General features: G+C 48.6%; 2 protein-coding genes across 2 annotated transcripts; one reads left to right on the top strand and one right to left on the bottom strand.

The window, feature by feature from the left end:
* Positions 1-9,185: 9,185 nt before the first annotated feature.
* Positions 9,186-9,848, bottom strand: MFIFM68171_02894 (uncharacterized protein; the record flags this gene model as incomplete). The annotated part of the gene is made up of 2 exons (XM_071058316.1): positions 9,186-9,401; positions 9,453-9,848. 2 exons carry the CDS (start codon positions 9,846-9,848, stop codon positions 9,186-9,188), a joined length of 612 nt encoding a protein of 203 aa, XP_070914417.1.
* Positions 9,849-15,748: 5,900 nt separating this feature from the next.
* Positions 15,749-17,986, top strand: MFIFM68171_02893 (Zn(2)-C6 fungal-type domain-containing protein; the record flags this gene model as incomplete). Its single annotated transcript, XM_071058315.1, has 5 exons — positions 15,749-16,552; positions 16,618-17,109; positions 17,163-17,525; positions 17,585-17,789; positions 17,841-17,986. 5 exons carry the CDS (start codon positions 15,749-15,751, stop codon positions 17,984-17,986), a joined length of 2,010 nt encoding a protein of 669 aa, XP_070914416.1.
* Between the last annotated feature and the right edge of the window lie 234 nt (positions 17,987-18,220).

Here is an 18,220-nt window from a genome sequence, read left to right as displayed (position 1 = left end):
ACCTACCTTTTCGGCTCACCGCCTTCGTAGTTAGACTTCGTCAATGTCGAAAGCCGCTACCCTGTCTATCGAGATTAGCTTGAAGGTCTATTTCCTAGCTAAAATTCGTTGCAATGGCAAGCCAATAGGATACGATAACGGTTAGGAATACTATTGACGTATTAGCCGACAGTCCCTTGCCTAGCACAGTAGACTTTGATACCCTCGAGCCTGGGCCAACCGACATCAGCGACAACGACTGCCTACAACCCTCCCCCCCTTCCCAAGCCGAGCTGTCGGCTGCAACCGTTCCTGTCGATCAGGATAGTACTGTTCTATATAGTGTTGACGATCCTGTACTACTTCGAACCCCGGCGGTTAGCCAACAAGCGAGTCAAAAGCGTGTAGGCACATATAGGATACCTGTCGCTGCAGCTAAGAGGAGGAGGGTAACGCTATCCGAGCGCTCAGATACTCCACTGAAGAAGGCCCAGTTCAGTCGCGATATAATGGATCAAGTGATGATATGGTTTAACGACTGTCGCAAAAGAAGGCTTTTCAATAGTACGAAGAAGAAAGATTACCGTCCTATCTGGGAGGAAATATCAGCGCGTTGTAAGGAGGAATGGCCTCGTTTTATATAGAGTACCAAGGTTATCAGCACAAAGTACGATACCGAGTATAGACGCTTCTAGTTATGGAAGATGCTGGTAGATGGATACTCTGGTATTTCGATTGATCCTGATACTAGCTTGCCGCTTGTATCAGAGGCGACTTGGGAACAGTTTGTACGTCGGAATAATACCTCCTCGAGGAGTATAAACTGGCTGAGATCGCTACCGCTTGGCGATATCCTAATATATCGCTCTGTCTTTTTCCGCGAATACGTAAGCAGTAGCTTCATCGCTAAGGTCGACGAGGTGGCGAATATGCAGGTAACTGCAGCGACGAACCTGGATTCTGACGACTCTGGCCGTGACGATCCTGCTTGCCTTGATCTTGAGTCTGACGATACCGATACCGACCTCGATTTCCTTTCCCATACGCCTGTCCCTATACCAAGGTTAACAGCCGCTCAACGGCGTCGAATCGAGACTGACCCAGATCAAACGCCTATTTCTGACAGCAGCCCTGTACCGTTGGAGATACCCTCGTCTCAATCCACATAGAGGCGCGCCAGGGAACGCGACAGTTAGGTTCTTGCGCAGACGTTTCGCGAGGCGGTTTCAGTTCTGGCCGCGCTACGGCTTCCTGGCGCTAACGACGTTGCGCTCGCGATTGAGGATATTCAGGCATAATTTGCAGATGTTGTTGACGATAAGGAACTATTGAATTGTATCGAGTATCTTCAGGCAAATCCAATACAGGCGGTAATGTGGAATAAGTTGAGTTTAGCGATGAAGAAGTTGTATATAGAAAAGTGGAAGGGAGGAGAGTAGTTATTAGATATAGTTGCCTATCTTCGACCTTGTTGAATTCGCTGTTTTCCACTACTTTTACCTACTTCTATCAAATCTATCGAATTCGCTGTTTTCTACTACTTTTAACTACTTCTATCAACTCTATCGAATTCGCTGTTTTCTACTACTTTTAACTACTTCTATCAACTCTATCGAATTCACTCGATTCAACTACCTCTCTATCAACGCCTTCTTATTCTAAGCGGTTCTTCCATTGCTACCAGTTTTCCCATATCGTATGAGCTGCCTGCCAGCGAATCTGATCAGGATTGCGTCCCCCAAGTACAGATTCTGCTCGAGACTTCGCTAACGATATTAGATCTCTCTGGTTACTAGTTAATTCGTCTTCCCCTCGCTCTGCGATTACAAAGTTATGAAGCCCAGTTACAGTATATACGATCTGTACCTGCTTCTCGATATTATATTCGCCTGCGGCAACTCGAATAATCTTCCATCTTCTCTTCAGTTGGCCAAAGACCTGCTTAACAACTACATGAACACGCGCGTAGCGTAAGTTATATAGTTCCTTCAGTTCCCTAGGCGGCCGCGTAGCGTTATACCAGCCTTCCAGATGATATCTAATACCTAGGAAAGGTACGACGACGCCATCCCGACTATTAAAACCCACGTCGACCAGATAATAACGGTTTCTAGGAACCCTGAACGACCTCCCAAACGCCTACGCGTATATACTAGCGTCGTTCATAGAGCCTTCTGTGCCGGCAAGTACGTAACTGAAAGAAAAGTCGGTTCTGACGGCGGCAAATATATTCTAGGTTATCTGGCCTTTCCTGTCGCGCTATCGCAACTACTTATCCCTCGGGATATACGCTGCGATATGCGTCCCATCAATTGCACTAATACAACCGTTGAGGGCATTCCGCCTGGGGTTCAGTTCAATGCTGGGATCTAGCTATTCGTTATCTGGTAACTTGACGAACGCTTTGTGCAACAACACAAGTATCGGTAACAATTCCCTAACGATCTTCGATACAGCTATCTTACTGACGCCAAATCTATAGGCAGTATTACGCTGATTCGTCGCGTAGGCGAGGATCCAGAGGATCACCATAACCTTCTGCTCAGATGATACCTAGCGAGATGGTCGCAGTCCTGCGTTCTTTGTAAGCCACGTAACGAGGCTCTTGAAGGTGCTTTTATCTAGGCGAAAAAGCTCCCTAAAGCGCTGATCAGAGCTATCAAGTAAAGAGGTGGCTAGCTTTCTTGCTTCTTCTGGGGTGGTCGAATTGACTTGACTGAGGCGCGGTGATCTGGCATTTTGGATGACGTGGATGGCGAGTGTGGCGGCATATGCAAAAGCAACAGTCCCATTGCGGTATATCTGATCTATATTGACAATGCAGTATGGACTGATATTACTGTAGGAAACCTATACAACAGTTATTCTCGTCAGCATCTTCAATACTTGCCCCGACATCTACAATCCCTTTTCCTGCTTCCACAGCAACGGCGACTAGGCCTATACTGGACTGGCCAGTCTGCCCAAAACCGCTTATCTTACTATCGGTACGGACTAGGCAGAAAATGGGCAGAATTGACCTACTATTTACCATTCCTGGGCGAGCCGACAACGATATCCACTTCGATACATCGCGAGCAGGGAGGGGGTGGCCAGTCTGGCTGGGGCGTGTGGAATGGGCTGTTAAGGAGAGCTTAAAAGGGCAAAAAATGGGTCAGTGGCCCGAGCTTTACCTCCCAGACTGGCCAGTCCGGACTGGCCAGTCGGTTCGTAATCTGGCTCTAAGGTCGGCGTGGGCGCAGGACGGAAGCCCCGAAGCCGCAGCGCCGGCGGGGTCGCAAAAGCAACAACAACGCTAGGCCAGAAGGACGAGGATATCGCGTCAGAGGAGCGTCGAAGGAGCGTACAAGCAAGGTCGATGACGGGGCAGCGAGCGGGGTAAGTGAGCCCAGACGCTGTCATCGCAGGGCATAAAGAGGGGGGTGGAAGACAGGACTTAGGAGAGAGACAGAGTTCAATGAGACCACCATCCTACCCCTAACGAGCACTCTGCTCCTACGTTGCGCGTGCACTGCTCGTACCCAGGCACTCTAGTCCTACTACCCTTGGGTCTTTGACCCTCACACGGGCGTTGTGGCCTTATTCCGGGTGCCGGAGTTCTGTTCCAGACGTTGCGACCCTGTCCCGGGTATCGTACCCTTGACCTAGGTGCTATATTATCCCCAATAAATCTTTACCTCTCTCTTTATTTTTATTATTTAATTTATAGGTGTAATTTTCTGCCTATTCACTGTACTCTCTAGAACAGTTTTATAGAGCGCTTTTCTAACAGTTTCCTAGATACGTCTGTCTTCGCGTATATTCAAATATAGCTCTTGCACTTTACTTATACAATGTCCTTGATCTTGATATTCCTAATATAAAGGATGAGCTCCCTAAGTACTTTTAGATTGAGATAACCAGCTCTCTTATACTAGAGCTTCTTAGAGTCTTCTCGAGGTTGTAGTGGATTGTGAAACTTCTTTTATATATGTTTTAAACCTTATTCTATATTCGTAGTAAATATTACAATATCTATAGCACTCAATAGATTACGCTCGAGGATAGAAAAGTAGTTGAGGAGCTTATATTCGAAGAATACGAGATTTATCTCGTATCTTAGTTTCTTAACTACAAAGCTCTTCTCAGTGCTCTTATCTATAGTATATAGTCCTAGCTATAGTACTAAACTCCGTTCTCCTAGAGAGGTATTTCCATAATAATATTAGTGTAGAAACTTTCGATAACAGCAATATTCTCTAAGATAATATCTATAGTACATCCGCTCTTATCTCTAAGTACTATATACGAGATCCTATACTCTTTACTAGAAATAGGGAACTGTAACAAGCTTACAAACACACAGCTTCTATACTTAGCTTTGACAAAGGAGCCTGGCTTAAGATATCTCTCATTGTTGACTACATAGAAAACTCTGTAGTTGTGATACAAATTACTATTGTAAAAGGGATAACGTCCTAGATATAGAGTCGAGAATACTCTAGAAACTTTCTCAAGTTACCTCAGGAGTTTGGAATTAATAATAGTAGTGTTAATCGACGTTAGAAGTATAGACTTACTATAAAGTACTTGAGATATCCCTTTAGAAACTTGTTTACTACCAGTTTAATTATTAACCTCCTTTCCAAAGTACTTATAGAGACTCTTCTACTTCAGATCAGTGAGCTTCTTTTAGGTTCTCTAGCATTTCTCGTCGGTAAGAGCTATTTCTATATACTTAGCAGAGCTTATAACAGCAAAGTATAGAAGATTACATTTTTTTAGCTTTCTAAGAGTACTTCTCTTTTGGGTATAAGTAGCTCCTTAACTTGTTACAACTGTTTCCTAATATATTCCCGACTATTTTGAGCTTTTAGAGTTACCTATATCACTTGATAACGTTATTATAAAGTTTGGATACCTTTTCTCTGTACTGATTTACTCTCTCATAGATCTATAGGATGAGTCTGGGAGTATTAAAATCAAGTAATATATATCCGAGAATATTATTCTCAATAATCTCCTCGAGCTTACAGCATACCTAGTTAGATATGGTGTAGTAAGAAATGGTAGTCAAGAACTTCTTAGCTGTATAGGTACCTTTAATAATATCAAGCTTCTCGGCTGAGGCACGCTAGTATATATTGATTAAGGTACTAATCTACTCCTCTAGTTTTATACTATCCTTCTTAGCTTATTTAAAAACCGTATTATACTCTACTCATAGAGTTATTTCTACATTTGTAGCAGCTAGTACTGCAATCTTACGAAGTGTACAAATAAATTCATAAATACTAGATTTGCCGTCTACATTTAGAATAAGATTTACTATATTAAAGAGCTGGAGATCTACTATCTATATAATCTAGTTGACGAGATCCTCGAGCATAGAATGAGTTTGTATAAACTTCGTAAATTTCTGAGTATAATTAGCAAACTCCTATATATAGAACTTCTTGATCTCTTAGTTTGTAGGCATCTTAAGAGGTTTAGATTTCACACCTCTATTCTCCTTAGAGGTTGCCTTTTATACCTCTATCTAGGAAATATATCGCTGAGCTTGTATTTGCTGAAAGAGCTTCCTAGATATCAATAAAGTAGGAGTCTTAGAAAGTTCATTAAGGTCCTCTTCGACGTCAGTAAAATCTAGGTTAACTAGTTCCTAGATATGAAGATGCTAGATAACCTATTTGAGAAGTATATACTAGAGTAGCCAGTCATCTCCGAGGCATAATTTAATATATATTGGTACTCTGACTATTAATCTTCAAGTCTATAGTGAGCTTCCTTAGGCTCGGAAATTTGGGAGAGGTAGTACTAGTATTGGGAAAATTAAGGTAAAAAGAAATGTAATCTCTGACTTACATAGACGTCTTGCAATAAAATTTCTAGCTGTATACGAAGCGGCTTAGAGCACTAGGCTTATAACTGTCACATACGTAGGAGCTTAGTAGATATTGTAGGAAGTGTGTAGAAAAGTTGAAGTCTCTGAAGATCTATCTACTGTAGTAGGAGACTGAAAGGCTGGCTTAAATATAAAGAAAAGTAGTTTAGTCGAGCTCATATGATGAGCTGCTGAGCTCGGCTATTAGGAGATAAGCTCCATAAATGCGATTTCCAGCGCGACATTTCCTTTATATATTCTTTTTCTAACCTTGAGTTTGAGCTCGGGCTTGCTATCCTTCTATCTGATAAGAAGAATAAAATTCTATGCTAAATTAGCTTAAGTTAGTCCAGCCCTAGTATCTTTCTTACTTTAAATTTTGACTAACATAACTCTTGGAGACGGGTTGAGCTGAAGCAATGTGTATCCAGTAGATTAGCATTGTCTATACCATATCCTTTATATGTATAGTTATAGTAATCCGTCATACTGCAGGGAGCGAAAAGAGCGTTTAGGAATCGAGTGTTAGAAGTACAAAAGAAAGAAAAAGTGTGCCTTATCCTGATCCCAATATATAGGAGATTTTGAGCGGTATATATACAAAAGAGATCCCCTGTGGCTAACTGCGCTCTAACTCTTGGCAGCGCTAAACCCTTTCAGATCGCGATATAATCCTTAAACCACAACTGCTCTTGCAATATAGCATAGTTCTCAATCGTTAGAAACGTCTGATCCTAGTGAATATCCTTCAAACCAAGTATTTAAGCCAGTGGTCCTTAAATATACTGTATTAATTAGTATATAAGCTTATACCAATACTAATAATACAGGCCCTCCTTCTACTTACCGGTGCCTGTCGGAAACACGGCACCTCTGAATCTTGGGAAATGACAGTTTAGGATTTTTGTGTGTCTTGTCTTGATTGTGTTGATTGTCCCTTGTTGTTCTGCCTTCTGTCCATCTATCTTTGCTGGAGAGTTTGCTCCTTTTATAGACGAGATACGCGTACAGGATGGCGTTCGTACCGTGGCGCAGTTAGCTACCAGTCTTCCTTAGCTCAATAGAGTACATGGGCTTGGCTCCCACACTAGATCCTGTGATCCTGATCCTTTGGCACATGATCCTTTTGACAGTGCCATCGACCGTTTAATATCTAAGGGTATCTCCAGATCGTAATATCGTTCCTATGCGTTGTAAATATCAAAAGGATCAGGTGCCAAAGGATCAGGATCACAGGATCTAGTGCAGGAGCCAAACCCATGTACTCTATTGAGCTAAGGAAGACTGGTAGCTAACTGCGCCACTGTACAGACGTTATCCTGTACGTGTATCTCGTCTATAAAAGGAGCAAGCTCTCCAGCAGAGATAGAGGGACAATCAAGAGAAGACACACACAAAATCCTCAACTGTCATTTCCCAAGATTCAGAGGTGCCGTGCTTTCCGACAGTAAAATCGGCGTATCGCAACTCGTAAGCTGTTGGGAGTTGGTAGTTCATCCTCTTCGTCAAGCTTTCCTTTCATCCCGCCGCCCAGAGTTTCAGCGAAATGCTTCATTACCTGCATATCCCGAGGATCGGAAGGCCCATATCTGTCTATATATCTAAAGAAGGTTTAATCTCGGTATCGACAACTCGAAAGGTCTTAACTTACGAATGCTATACTACAAGTACTCGTGAATAATCTTTTTTACTCTTGGGCTTTAGATTTCTCCGAACTGTTTGAGGGTTGATCTTAGAGCGGTCCGCTGTAAGGTCCCTCCTTTCAGCCTGTTCAATAACGGCGTTTGCTGAATTTGACGTCTTTGGTTCTAGTGCCATGTTGAATCGTAGCGTTTTATCGAGATATGTTGATGAGTCTAGGATTGAACAGGAGTATTTGTAGGTTTGTAGGAGATGTAAACGCGAGACTTGGAGGGCAGAAATCTCTAGATCAGGTAAAGTAAGATGGATACACAAGACTGTTAGTTTCAAAAATGGGATACATTTTGGCTATCTTTACATATTGGACTAGTTCTGGACCCGACTCGGCTAGAGTTGAAGCAATTCGCATGCTTCTGGCGCAGCCTGCCGAAAATGGCAATTAGAGTGAGCAAAGGTGAGCCAGCCTGAGCAAATCCTGATCAGGGACTGAGCCGAGCCTGAGCCGGGGTGAGCTGTCGGAAACACGGCACCTCTGAATCTTGGGAAATGACAGTTTAGGATTTTGTGTGTCTTGTCTTGATTGTCTTTGTCTCTCTCCTTCTTTGCTGGAGAGCTCTCTCCTTTTATAGACGAGACATACGTACAGGATGACGTCTATACAGTGGCGTAGTTAGCTGCCAGCCTTCCTCAGCTCAATAGAGTACATGAGTTTGGCTCCTGCATTAGATCCTGTGATCCTGATCCTTTGGACTGGCACCTGACCCTTTTGACATGAGCAACGTCACGTGGGAGAGATACGAAAAAGGAAATTTTGTGTGCCCAGATTCGTCGCACATTACATGTAAAATTATTACGTTTGCCGCTTTACGTCTGTCACCGGACTGCCGGCTGTCTGACTTCGTGGAGTATGCTGAACAGGGTCGCTGGCTAGACGGCAGAGCGGCGCCAGTCTGGCTGGATAACCAGTTGAGGCCAGCGCCTACCCTGATCAGAAAGCAAACCCGGCATATCAGTCCCGTAATTCACGTAACAACAAAGGAAACCAAGGAAACCCTTCCCGCAGGTTTAGTACCCCCGACAAAAAAATCCTACACGAATTCCTATCACCGCCTGCTAGCTTGGTCAGACATCCCAAAGCCTCCACCGCACCCCCTTCCTCTCCTCTTCGTCACTTGCCGCACTCAAAGGAAGGTAAACTTGCCCCCTAAACAGATTCCACCTTGACAAACTTCAAACGCTCCACCCTGACCTCATTCCCTTCACCTTTTGCCACCGGCTTGTCGTCCTCACCCTCAACAAGGTCCCCATACCGTGTCGCTCCCACAGGCGAGTTGAGAAGCCAGCGTAGCTAGAGGAGGGCGTCGGGAGGCGGTTCCTTGCCACGTAGGTCAAACTGTCTGGATTGCCGGACGATGATCTTGTTCGTTTTGGCGTCGAGGTGGGCTTGGGTTAGGCGAGCGTGGGTTTCCCATTGGAAGGTGTAGATGAGGACCTAGGGGGTTAGTTAGGATGGCGGCTGTGGAAGGGTATGAGTGGAGGAATTGGGTTGGAGGGGATGGTAAAGGGGGGATGGGTGGGAGGGGATGAAGGGGAGATGAGGATGGAGGGCTGGAGAGAAGGGGATTGGAGAGAAGGAAAGGTGTGGAAGGGGCCTTACGGGCTTGGTGTGGTGCTTGGTGAATCGTCCCGAGCGGATTTGCTCTCACAGCAAGGTAGCGGCAGCGTCGAGCTCGCTCCAGATCATCTTGCCTTCCGGAGCTACGTTCGGGTCGAGCATTACGATCCCCATGTGGGGTTTGTGGGTGGCGGTGGGAACCTGGTAGTATTTGGTCACGTACATCGTATTGCTGAAGTTGCCGCCGATTGGGGCAGCAAAGCCCATATCTTCTACGTCTACCCCCCTATAGTTGTTGCTTGACTGCCACGTTAGTAGTGACCTTGGGGAGGTAACAGAGAGGAAACGACGTACATGGGGATGTATTTCGCTTCCGTAGCGGTATCCTAAGCGGGACAATCTATTATCAAACCATTTCGCCCTCATCGTTGCGTAGACGTAGCCTGCGTTTTCCACCCATTCGGGATCGATATACTTCTTGTCGTCGAGAGTCTCGCGCCACATTCCTCGCACCTGGTCGGCCTCTTCCTCCAGGCCGCTATCCTCATCGTAGCAGGGGGAGAAAAACAGCGGCTCAAAATCGTATGGAGACGGGCTGTCAACGTCTAGGTTCGTCCATCTCACAACACCAAACATCTCAAGCCCGGTGTCGTCTAAGATGGAAGGGCTTTGTTCATGGATATACTTGCTCAAGGCGCACAACGTGTCATATTGTGTCCACTCGAGATCACGTCGGGAATTTTGCTCCATGATTGGTAGGTTTGTGGTCGAGATACGAAAATGACGATCTCTGGAAATCGGGGAGAGCAAAGTCCTCCTTCTCACTGGGGAGTTTCGGGGGTTGTTTTGCTGTCGCGTCATTCTGTGTTTGCTGTCTACGACGACAAAGTCTTTGGAGCATAACCAATCTAACCAAATCCAGTTTAGGAGCCCAGAGTACGTGCGGTCAATCGATCTGTTTTTGCGTCGGCTTATAACTCTTCAGGTGCAGTTGCTCTCGACCGCTTCAAAGAGGCCGGTTTAGAGTGTTTTTACTGTTGCTGTCGTCGTCATCATCAGATGTAAATCATGGAATTTGAGATGACAGCCGTCGCGAGTCATCCATCGTCTAAAGCGCTTGGCCTATAGCGTGCAGTTGCTGCATGTTTGCCTGACGCCAGTGGTCACCGCCCGCGCTCCAGTCCGCTGCGATGCCGAATCCGGGAGCCCTGCTACTCACAGGTCCCGATTTAATTGGCAGGCTTCTCTGCTCCGGTCCAATTAGGAAGTCTAAACCTCTATGCGTTCAATAAAACTAAGAAACCAGGAGAACTCAACCGACGCCGATATAATCGAGTCTGCTTGATAGGGAGACAAACCGGACATTTGAACAGGAATATTTTCAACAGAACTCCTCACGCCCCGTTCGCATCGCACCAACGTACCGCAGTTGACGCCACGAATGTGAAATGAGTTAGCGGTAACTTAATGAGCTTCCAGCCAATCGTTTAGCTAATCAATCACGGGCAAGAATTACATCAACATCAGAGACGACTAAGCTTATTGTGTTGATGACAAGCCCACGTCAGGTGCCTCTATTCCTTTCCTCCAAGAGGGTTTCGGGGGTAGTAAACGAGTTTTTAGTTAGCCCGGAAACCATCCACTGGGGGATGGGGGAGTATTCAGGCGCGAGTCATGGAGCAGGGTAACGCGTTCGTGTCAAATTACCCAAGAGCACAACGCGAGACTTAATTCTTGGTAAGGGGTGTTGACATGATAATCAAGCCCGATGGCTAGAACTAGAGACTGAAGAGGCTAAAGAAAAGGAGGAGGTGGTGGACGAATCCGAAGTCGATGACTAGAGGCCTTCAGGGCCTTAAATAAGGCCTTCCTTTCTTTTACAGCTAACTGGCGTCTACTATTGTTGTTTCTAGTTACTTGTGGATATAGATTTTCCGCCCGGCCTATACAGTACGGTTTTCCTATATATATAGCAGTAGAAGGACCGGCACAGCCTATTTTGGGTAAAGGTGTGTAGGGAGAACAATAATATAATAACAATGTATACTATTCAGTTGATCACCTATTTACGGAGGAGAAATTATAAACGCTACAAGTAGAGTCACCGCAGGCCGTTCTTCGCTCACATCGTACATCTATACACCGGGTCCCCGGTGTCGCGGCTGGAGCGATATTTGCAATAATCCTACTCCCGGCGGGGGCGAAGTGTTGGTACTGTTACTAGCAGTGAGACTTTTCCGCAAGCCATTCGGGGTATTGATGTTGGTGGAGATAGTGCTCTAGGAAGGATCCCAAGTCAGTTCTAACCGAGGATTAATTACAACGCAGTGGACAGAGGAGGTTACTAACACTCTCCAAACTCAATGTTAGCCCTGCCGACGAAGATGACGGCTCAACCATCCCGGGCCAGGCGAATTCTGGATAGAGGCCCAGATTTAGACCCAAAAACTCGTGGCGAGTTTAATTTCGTGGTGCCTCACCATTGCATCGCATGAGTGAAGTATAAGGCCCTCGTGGATATGAATTGCTTGTATGCTCGATCATTGCCAAGATATCCGGACTGGTCTCCCCGCGATTGGCTTGAGGTGTAAGGGAATCATTGCCCGGCATGATGGATATGTCTGCAGGTGTGAATATAAAAGCCGGAGGGAATGCTGCAAGAGTGTCGGTTCGAGTCTGGAGATTGCAAAAATCGCTTGTTGGCAGTCCCCATAGACTATCGTGTCTTACACAAGGTTGGACATGTCTATTTATCAGGACCCCCTGAGGCCATTCACTTATTCCTCCCTCGGGACCTCATCAAACCGAGGGAAGTGGGTATGGCACGTGGAGACTACAGAGGTGAGGGTCTGGGCTAGGGGCTAGTTCCCCAGCGGGTTGAAAAGAAGCAGATCCGTTCGGTGAAAATCAGCATGACCGGCCGCGGTTGATCGGTTTCGAGCAAAATATATCATTGGTGGCCGCGGCGACCGATCAGGAAAGCCAAAATAGGCAAGGCCAAGGCCAACGACGGCACTTCGGGGTTGGAAAGCAGGTTAGAGGCACACGAGGTGCCATAGGGGGATTTGCCACCGCAACAGACAACCCTAACCCTGTTACTAACGTCCGAAATGACGTCTTTAAGAACCCCACAGTGAGTCGGCAAAGGGGTGCACATTGCCCAACTAGAGCCAAACACGTTTCCACATTCGAGTAAGTTCAGCCTAGGTTGTACTTAGTGAAGCCGTATCTTTATTCCGTGCCTGCATGGAATTGACATAGCCCGTTCTATCTCCCTTCATCTTTCTCTTCACATTTTGACACTAATAATAGGTCCTTAGATACCGTAAATGGCTCGGAGCACTCGAGCACCTTCACAATGTTACATGCGAGAGGAACAACTATGGAAACGAACCTCATGGTGGGGGACTTTTCTTACATGCTAGTCAAAGCCAATCGTACATCTAAGGTCATTATGATCTGCGCCTTCGGATCGGATACGAGGCCTTCCCAGTCAGTGTAAGACTCGTCACGTGTAAATCTGGACAGCCGAAGTGAACACGAGAACTCGGAACTGCCTAAGCAGTATATCTGAGCACGTGTGTAAATCGCCGGCCGAAGAGCTTCGGAAACGCGGCCGTCTCGGGCTCGTTTTCACACAGGACGTCAACAACTATGTCGTAAGAGAAGCTAGATGCGCGGAAATTGGAGCTCGCGGATCCGTACACGCATCGTGGACGCTTTTCTGAGGAGGAAGCTTAGCCGTAAAAGTCGGTTGGCATTGTGGTCCTCAAAGAGCGAGTGGGGTTGTCCTGGGGGACCCGTTGGAGGGATTAGTTGTCAGTTTGAGATATAACGACGCCGCAGTAGCTAGAGGTGGATAAATGCAATTACTTGAGATACTAGGAGCCTGGCAGAGTTCAGTATGCTCATATCTAGTAACCGTATCAGAGTGTGATGGTTATTTCTGCACATGCAAACCCTTCATGGAGCCGTACAAGGACTGCCAGCTTGACCTTAGCTACCTTTAGGTAGGCTCCGGAAACAATAAGAAAAATGCGATTTCCATATCAGGGACCCTCCCTCAGGAGCCAAAAGCCGTTTTCTTTTACTAGGTTGTCCATCTCTCACTTCAAATAATGAATGCCTGTAAATAATTGAATACACAATGAATAGACGAATAGACTCTGTTGAGCGAAAAGAGTAACGGGATGAACAACCCCCCCCCCCCCCCCCCCCAAAAAAAAAAAAAAAAAAAAAAAAAACACAACACGTACCAAAGCTGCGGCGCTTCGGAGTACTGCCGAAGGGAGGGCGTTGGAATGCAAGAAAGACATTGTTCCGACTGATATATGGCTTGAAAACGGAGCTCTAATGTTATATCTCCAGTATCTCGATATGCTCATCGCAGAGCCGACGAATACGCTATCTCCAGACACCCACGAGGGCCAATGGGCACTAATTAGCTGACGATGCAGTAGTGTGCTCTGGTTGGTATTGTGTGCGTAGCCGAGCAGAGCCAACGGGAGTTGGACAAGAATTGCCTTGTTGGGAGCGTCATAGCTTGGACGTACATTATGACCCACACGGGTCAATCAGCAGGTAAAGTTATAGCCGAAAAAGAGCAGAAGTCTGGTGAAGCTGAATGGGACCCCGGACTTGTCAGAGGTGTCGAGCGCTACGGGAGGCACCTGCAGGGACCATATGCACCTTCAATGGTCCGTGTTTGCTGCTAGGTAAGAATGTTCAGCGTCTGATCTGCGTGGTGTTGCCTGTTCTGGCCCGCGACCGAAATGCAAAGACTGTTGGGCAGACCCTGCTTTGCGGCGTTTTCCCCGAACTCGCGAACTCCAAGGAGAAAATGTCGTGGGCATGCTGACCCTTATGACGTAGCTAGCAAGGACCCTGGCGGCAAGGTTTGCAGGAGTGCGGCGTTATTCGCCGGTTATGGGCAGCTGAGCGGGGTGGCTCTAGCAATGGAAAGCTGGACTCAGCACGAGACGGCGCCCGATTGGCCCAGGTCCAACCCGATCTGAATCCAACAACCAGCGCAGCGGTCCGGGGAAACGGCCTGGAGGCTCAAAATCAAGGCAGGGGACGCGGAAAACGTACGATGTCGGACAGGCACTTGTCGGCGGCATTCCGCCTTGCAGTCCAGGCTGGTCACACGCGACTTGTTTTAACCGCCCAGCCGTGCATTTCTGGGCGCATTGCAACGGAAAACGCCAACGACCTCTTATGTCCTATCCTAGCCCACCTGGGCGCTGATGCCCACCTGGGCTTTTCGCGCTCGACGACTTTCAGCTGAAGATTTTCCTCCTCGGGATTTTTGATCAACGACCTTGGTTGACTTGAAGCACAGCAACAGGAGGTGAGTGATGTGTTGATCCTGAGAAGCGAGTCCGCGTTGCGCTGAAAGCTGGGTCTCGAGGGCTCGGTTCATGAGCATTTCTCCCTCTCTCTCTCTCTCTCTCTTTCTCTCTCTCTCTCTCTCTCTCTCTTTGTTTTTTCTTCTCGCAACTCGGCGCTAAATCTCGCAGGTTCGGTTGTCTAGGTACGGAAGGGCCCAACGAGAGTGTAATTCACAATTCCATATCAGAGAGGCAGCCGCGGCTCGGGATTGACTGGGGCGACGAAAAGACTCGTTATCTTCCTGCTTGGCACCTGCTCCAACCCTCAACCTGAACCTTTACTGCTTCAATCGGTCTCCGGCCAGGAGCAGATACACAAAAATCGCGCCTGGGAACCCACGACCGTCCCAGAGCATCTCTAGACCGTGCACAAAAACTCCAACTATCGCTCAATGCTGTGCTGTTCCCTCTGTGTCCAGACCTGGCGAAACCGAAGACCGTACGCTGCTGCAACAATTGGCTGATTTGGCCGGTTCAGTTTCGAGCCGCCACGTGCCATCCGCACCTGCACGGCGGATCGAGGACAAACCCCCAAGAATTGATCAAGGTAGGACCTTCAATCCTCCCGAATTGCATCTGTCAAGGGAGTTCCGGATATTGATGCACCAAGGCAGTCGGGGTGTGTGTGTCACGGCCTTCAGGTTTTGGTCACGCCAGGGCAGCAGCTTCAAGATTGCGACTCGCCACGCTGAACACACAATCCCGGACCCCCTGATTGCCGAGTGTTTCAGCGCCTCAGCCGCAGGTTAATAAGCACCCCCTCAAGCAGCTCCCCAAGCATACCGGGAACAACTTGGTCGGGGCCCTGGCAATGCACATCAGCACACACCTTGGTTGCATTCGGCGCCCCCAGCAGTGCCTGCCGACAGCTCTAGCTTGCTTCCGAACGGTTCACAACATCGCCCCTCGGGACCCTAGACTTACAGGCGGCTTGGGATGTGCCACACAATTGGTTGTGCTTGTCTCGGGCGTCTGCACAGCGCTCTAGTCGCACCTAGCAATGGCCGGTTTAGCGTGCTTGCGCCGGTTTACAGCCGCGATGCTGTTGGCTCGTTCATTGATCGGTTTCAGAGCCTCTGGCCACATCCGACCAGCCATGATTGGCCCGCATTGCTGCATTTTCCCCTCGACACCTCCCTTCGAGATGCGTCTAGGGATCGCCATCGACCGGAGCCGCATCCAGATATCAAGCCGGGCCTCGCACAGAACGTTGCTCATCTCAATTTGTCTGCCTTCTTTTCCACGTTCCCAAGCGCAACCATGGAGTTCTCTGGCAAGGATCTAGAAGACATACAACGGGTCGCGGGACTCTTGAATCTCACTGTCGACGAGTTACTCCAGCAGAGCCGCGACCGCACCCACCATGCGACGACGCCCGTGACGAGCCCCCGCCAGCCATCTCCGCAGCACCATATAAGCCAACCGCAGACATCGTTCTCTTTGGATGTCCGGCCCGCGCAGCGCCAACCAGCTCCAGGGCCCGGTTTGGAGCCTTTTGATTTCGAAGTGCATCAATCGGGCAGTCCGGGCAATGAGCCAGTCGGCTCGTCGCCTCCGCTGCCAGCCCAACATCCAGGTACCCAAGTCATCCTCCTGAATCCCCAGACTTCATGGTACGACTGCGACGCGGCGCTATTGGACTTCAATGAGTCTTTCGGCGACAGCCTCGCGTTGGACGGCAGCAACTACCCCGACACGGACACAGCGAGTTCTTATGTCCCTGTCGAAGCGATGCAAACCGACTCCGGGTCGGCCAGTGAACACACGGCCAGGGACGAAAGTTTAATGGCTTCCATGGACGATGCCTCAACAGATTGGGCCCTTGTTTCCCCCCCGGAATCGCTCGCTTTTCGGACACCGGCCTCTCCCTCCACGGGCTCGACCGACAAGCGCTATTATATGATCGCTCCACGGTCCGCAAAATCCAGCGCCCAGTCCATCCCGGAGAATTCCTCGTACAGAGTTAAGAAGAAGCGCCGCCCTTATGAAGGTACTAAGAAGACGGACACTCACCTCACCCGTCAAGTGCATGCCTGTGTCAGATGCAGAATGCAGAGGAATCGAGTGCGTGAGAGAGACTTTGCAGCTGACTCGTTTTTTTTCATGCCCACTCGCTGACCGTCCTTTAGTGCATTCCCGACCCGGCGAATCCCAGAGGCCCGTGTCTTACTTGCCAACAGAGGACGGTCCGCATGAGCCGGCTGCCGTGCCTCCGCTATATGGTAACAGACAGCACCCTCTTTCGAACAGGCCTCGATTACATGCCGTTTTACAAAGCGCATCCAATGATAGGGCCCCACTACGGCGACTTCCATCTGGAACGGCAGTGGATAGATGGGCCGTCCAAGTTCCTATGCCTGGGACAAATCGGGTCCATGCATTTTCAAGTAGAGCTCAAACAGTTTGTACCGCCCGCAAACTCTGGCGATGTTGATCTCAAGGGACGGCCAATGTACGCCGTTCCCTGGGCCATAGCGGACCCCGATGCTGTTGTGGAAGCCATCTCCGACTATATTGACCGGGGCATGACACGATACATGTCGGCGTACCTCGACGACACGGACGAGCTCGTGTGGAATATCTTTCAGGCAGCCTACCGGGCATCTGTGTTCCCTCTTCCGGTAGACCTCGCCATCACCCCTATACCTCACCTCTCACTAACCAACACGAACAGAACGAGATGCTCAAGAAGACACTGAGACTCTGGGTCGCCTGCCGCTTCATTGAATCCAAATGGAGATGCTGGACCGAGGGCGGCTGGGCAGACAGCGAAATCCGAGCCGCCAACCCCCAGGATCCGTTCTACAAAGACCTCGACTCCCTCCCGCCGTATCTCGATTATCAGATCGCCTCTATCATCATCCACCGTATCCTTAGTCCCTTACGGAAAGACGTTCTACGGGATCTACAGAGCACATTCAACGTGCACAGCCCCAAGGATTGGTTCGCAACTTTTCTCTCGTCCTTCATCTTGCTGCAAAACTACGAGATGCAGATGCAGTTCCAGAGACAATTTGCAGAGAGGAGGCGAGCCGAAGTGCGTGTGCTACAAGTCGAAGGCAAAGGAGAGAGAACGACGGCTGACAAGCGACGCAGGTGCAGTACTTGGACATGCCGCTTGTCCGGGCTACAAATTCGGGGGCCAAGACCATCCTGGCGCACTTCCACTATTGCTACAAGGGACAGCAGCTGTTCACACAAGGCTTCGACTGGAACGCCCCGAGGGTGCGCCGGATGGCCCGGCTGGATGTCGAGCAAACGACCTTCATGTCACAATGCCGCGACGTGGTGGTCAAGAAATGTAAGCCACTTCCGACCTTGTCGCACCGAGTCTTGTGTCTGACCAAGGAAGCCCCAATATTTGCAAGTATCAACCGGAGCGACCTGTACCACGAGAAGTGGTGGTACACCAGCCAACTCTTCGACTCGGACTGGACACCTCGCGACACACTCGAGCACGCCCCGCCAGTTGAGAGAGGCGCTGGCAATGTGGCCTGATTGTCTTGGTTTAGTGCCAAAAAGCCACCGTTCGCGTTCCGGTGGCACCCACCTTTTGAGCCCGTAGCAGCAGCCCCTCACTTGCCATTCTGCGGTCTCGACTCCAGCCGCTGGCCGAATTACTACAGGAAATGCGATTCCCGCCAATGAGCTCCACAGTTCTTATCACCCTGCAGCCCACTCACACCTAGCCGGGATGCCGTCCTAAATCCGGAAAGGCTTATTGGTGATTCA

This window comes from Madurella fahalii (genome assembly GCF_045866475.1).
Source record: "Madurella fahalii IFM 68171 DNA, scaffold_2, whole genome shotgun sequence".
Taxonomy (NCBI): domain Eukaryota; kingdom Fungi; phylum Ascomycota; class Sordariomycetes; order Sordariales; genus Madurella; species Madurella fahalii.
Note: the sequence above shows the minus strand (reverse complement) of the source record. Positions and strands in the feature narration are given on the sequence as shown.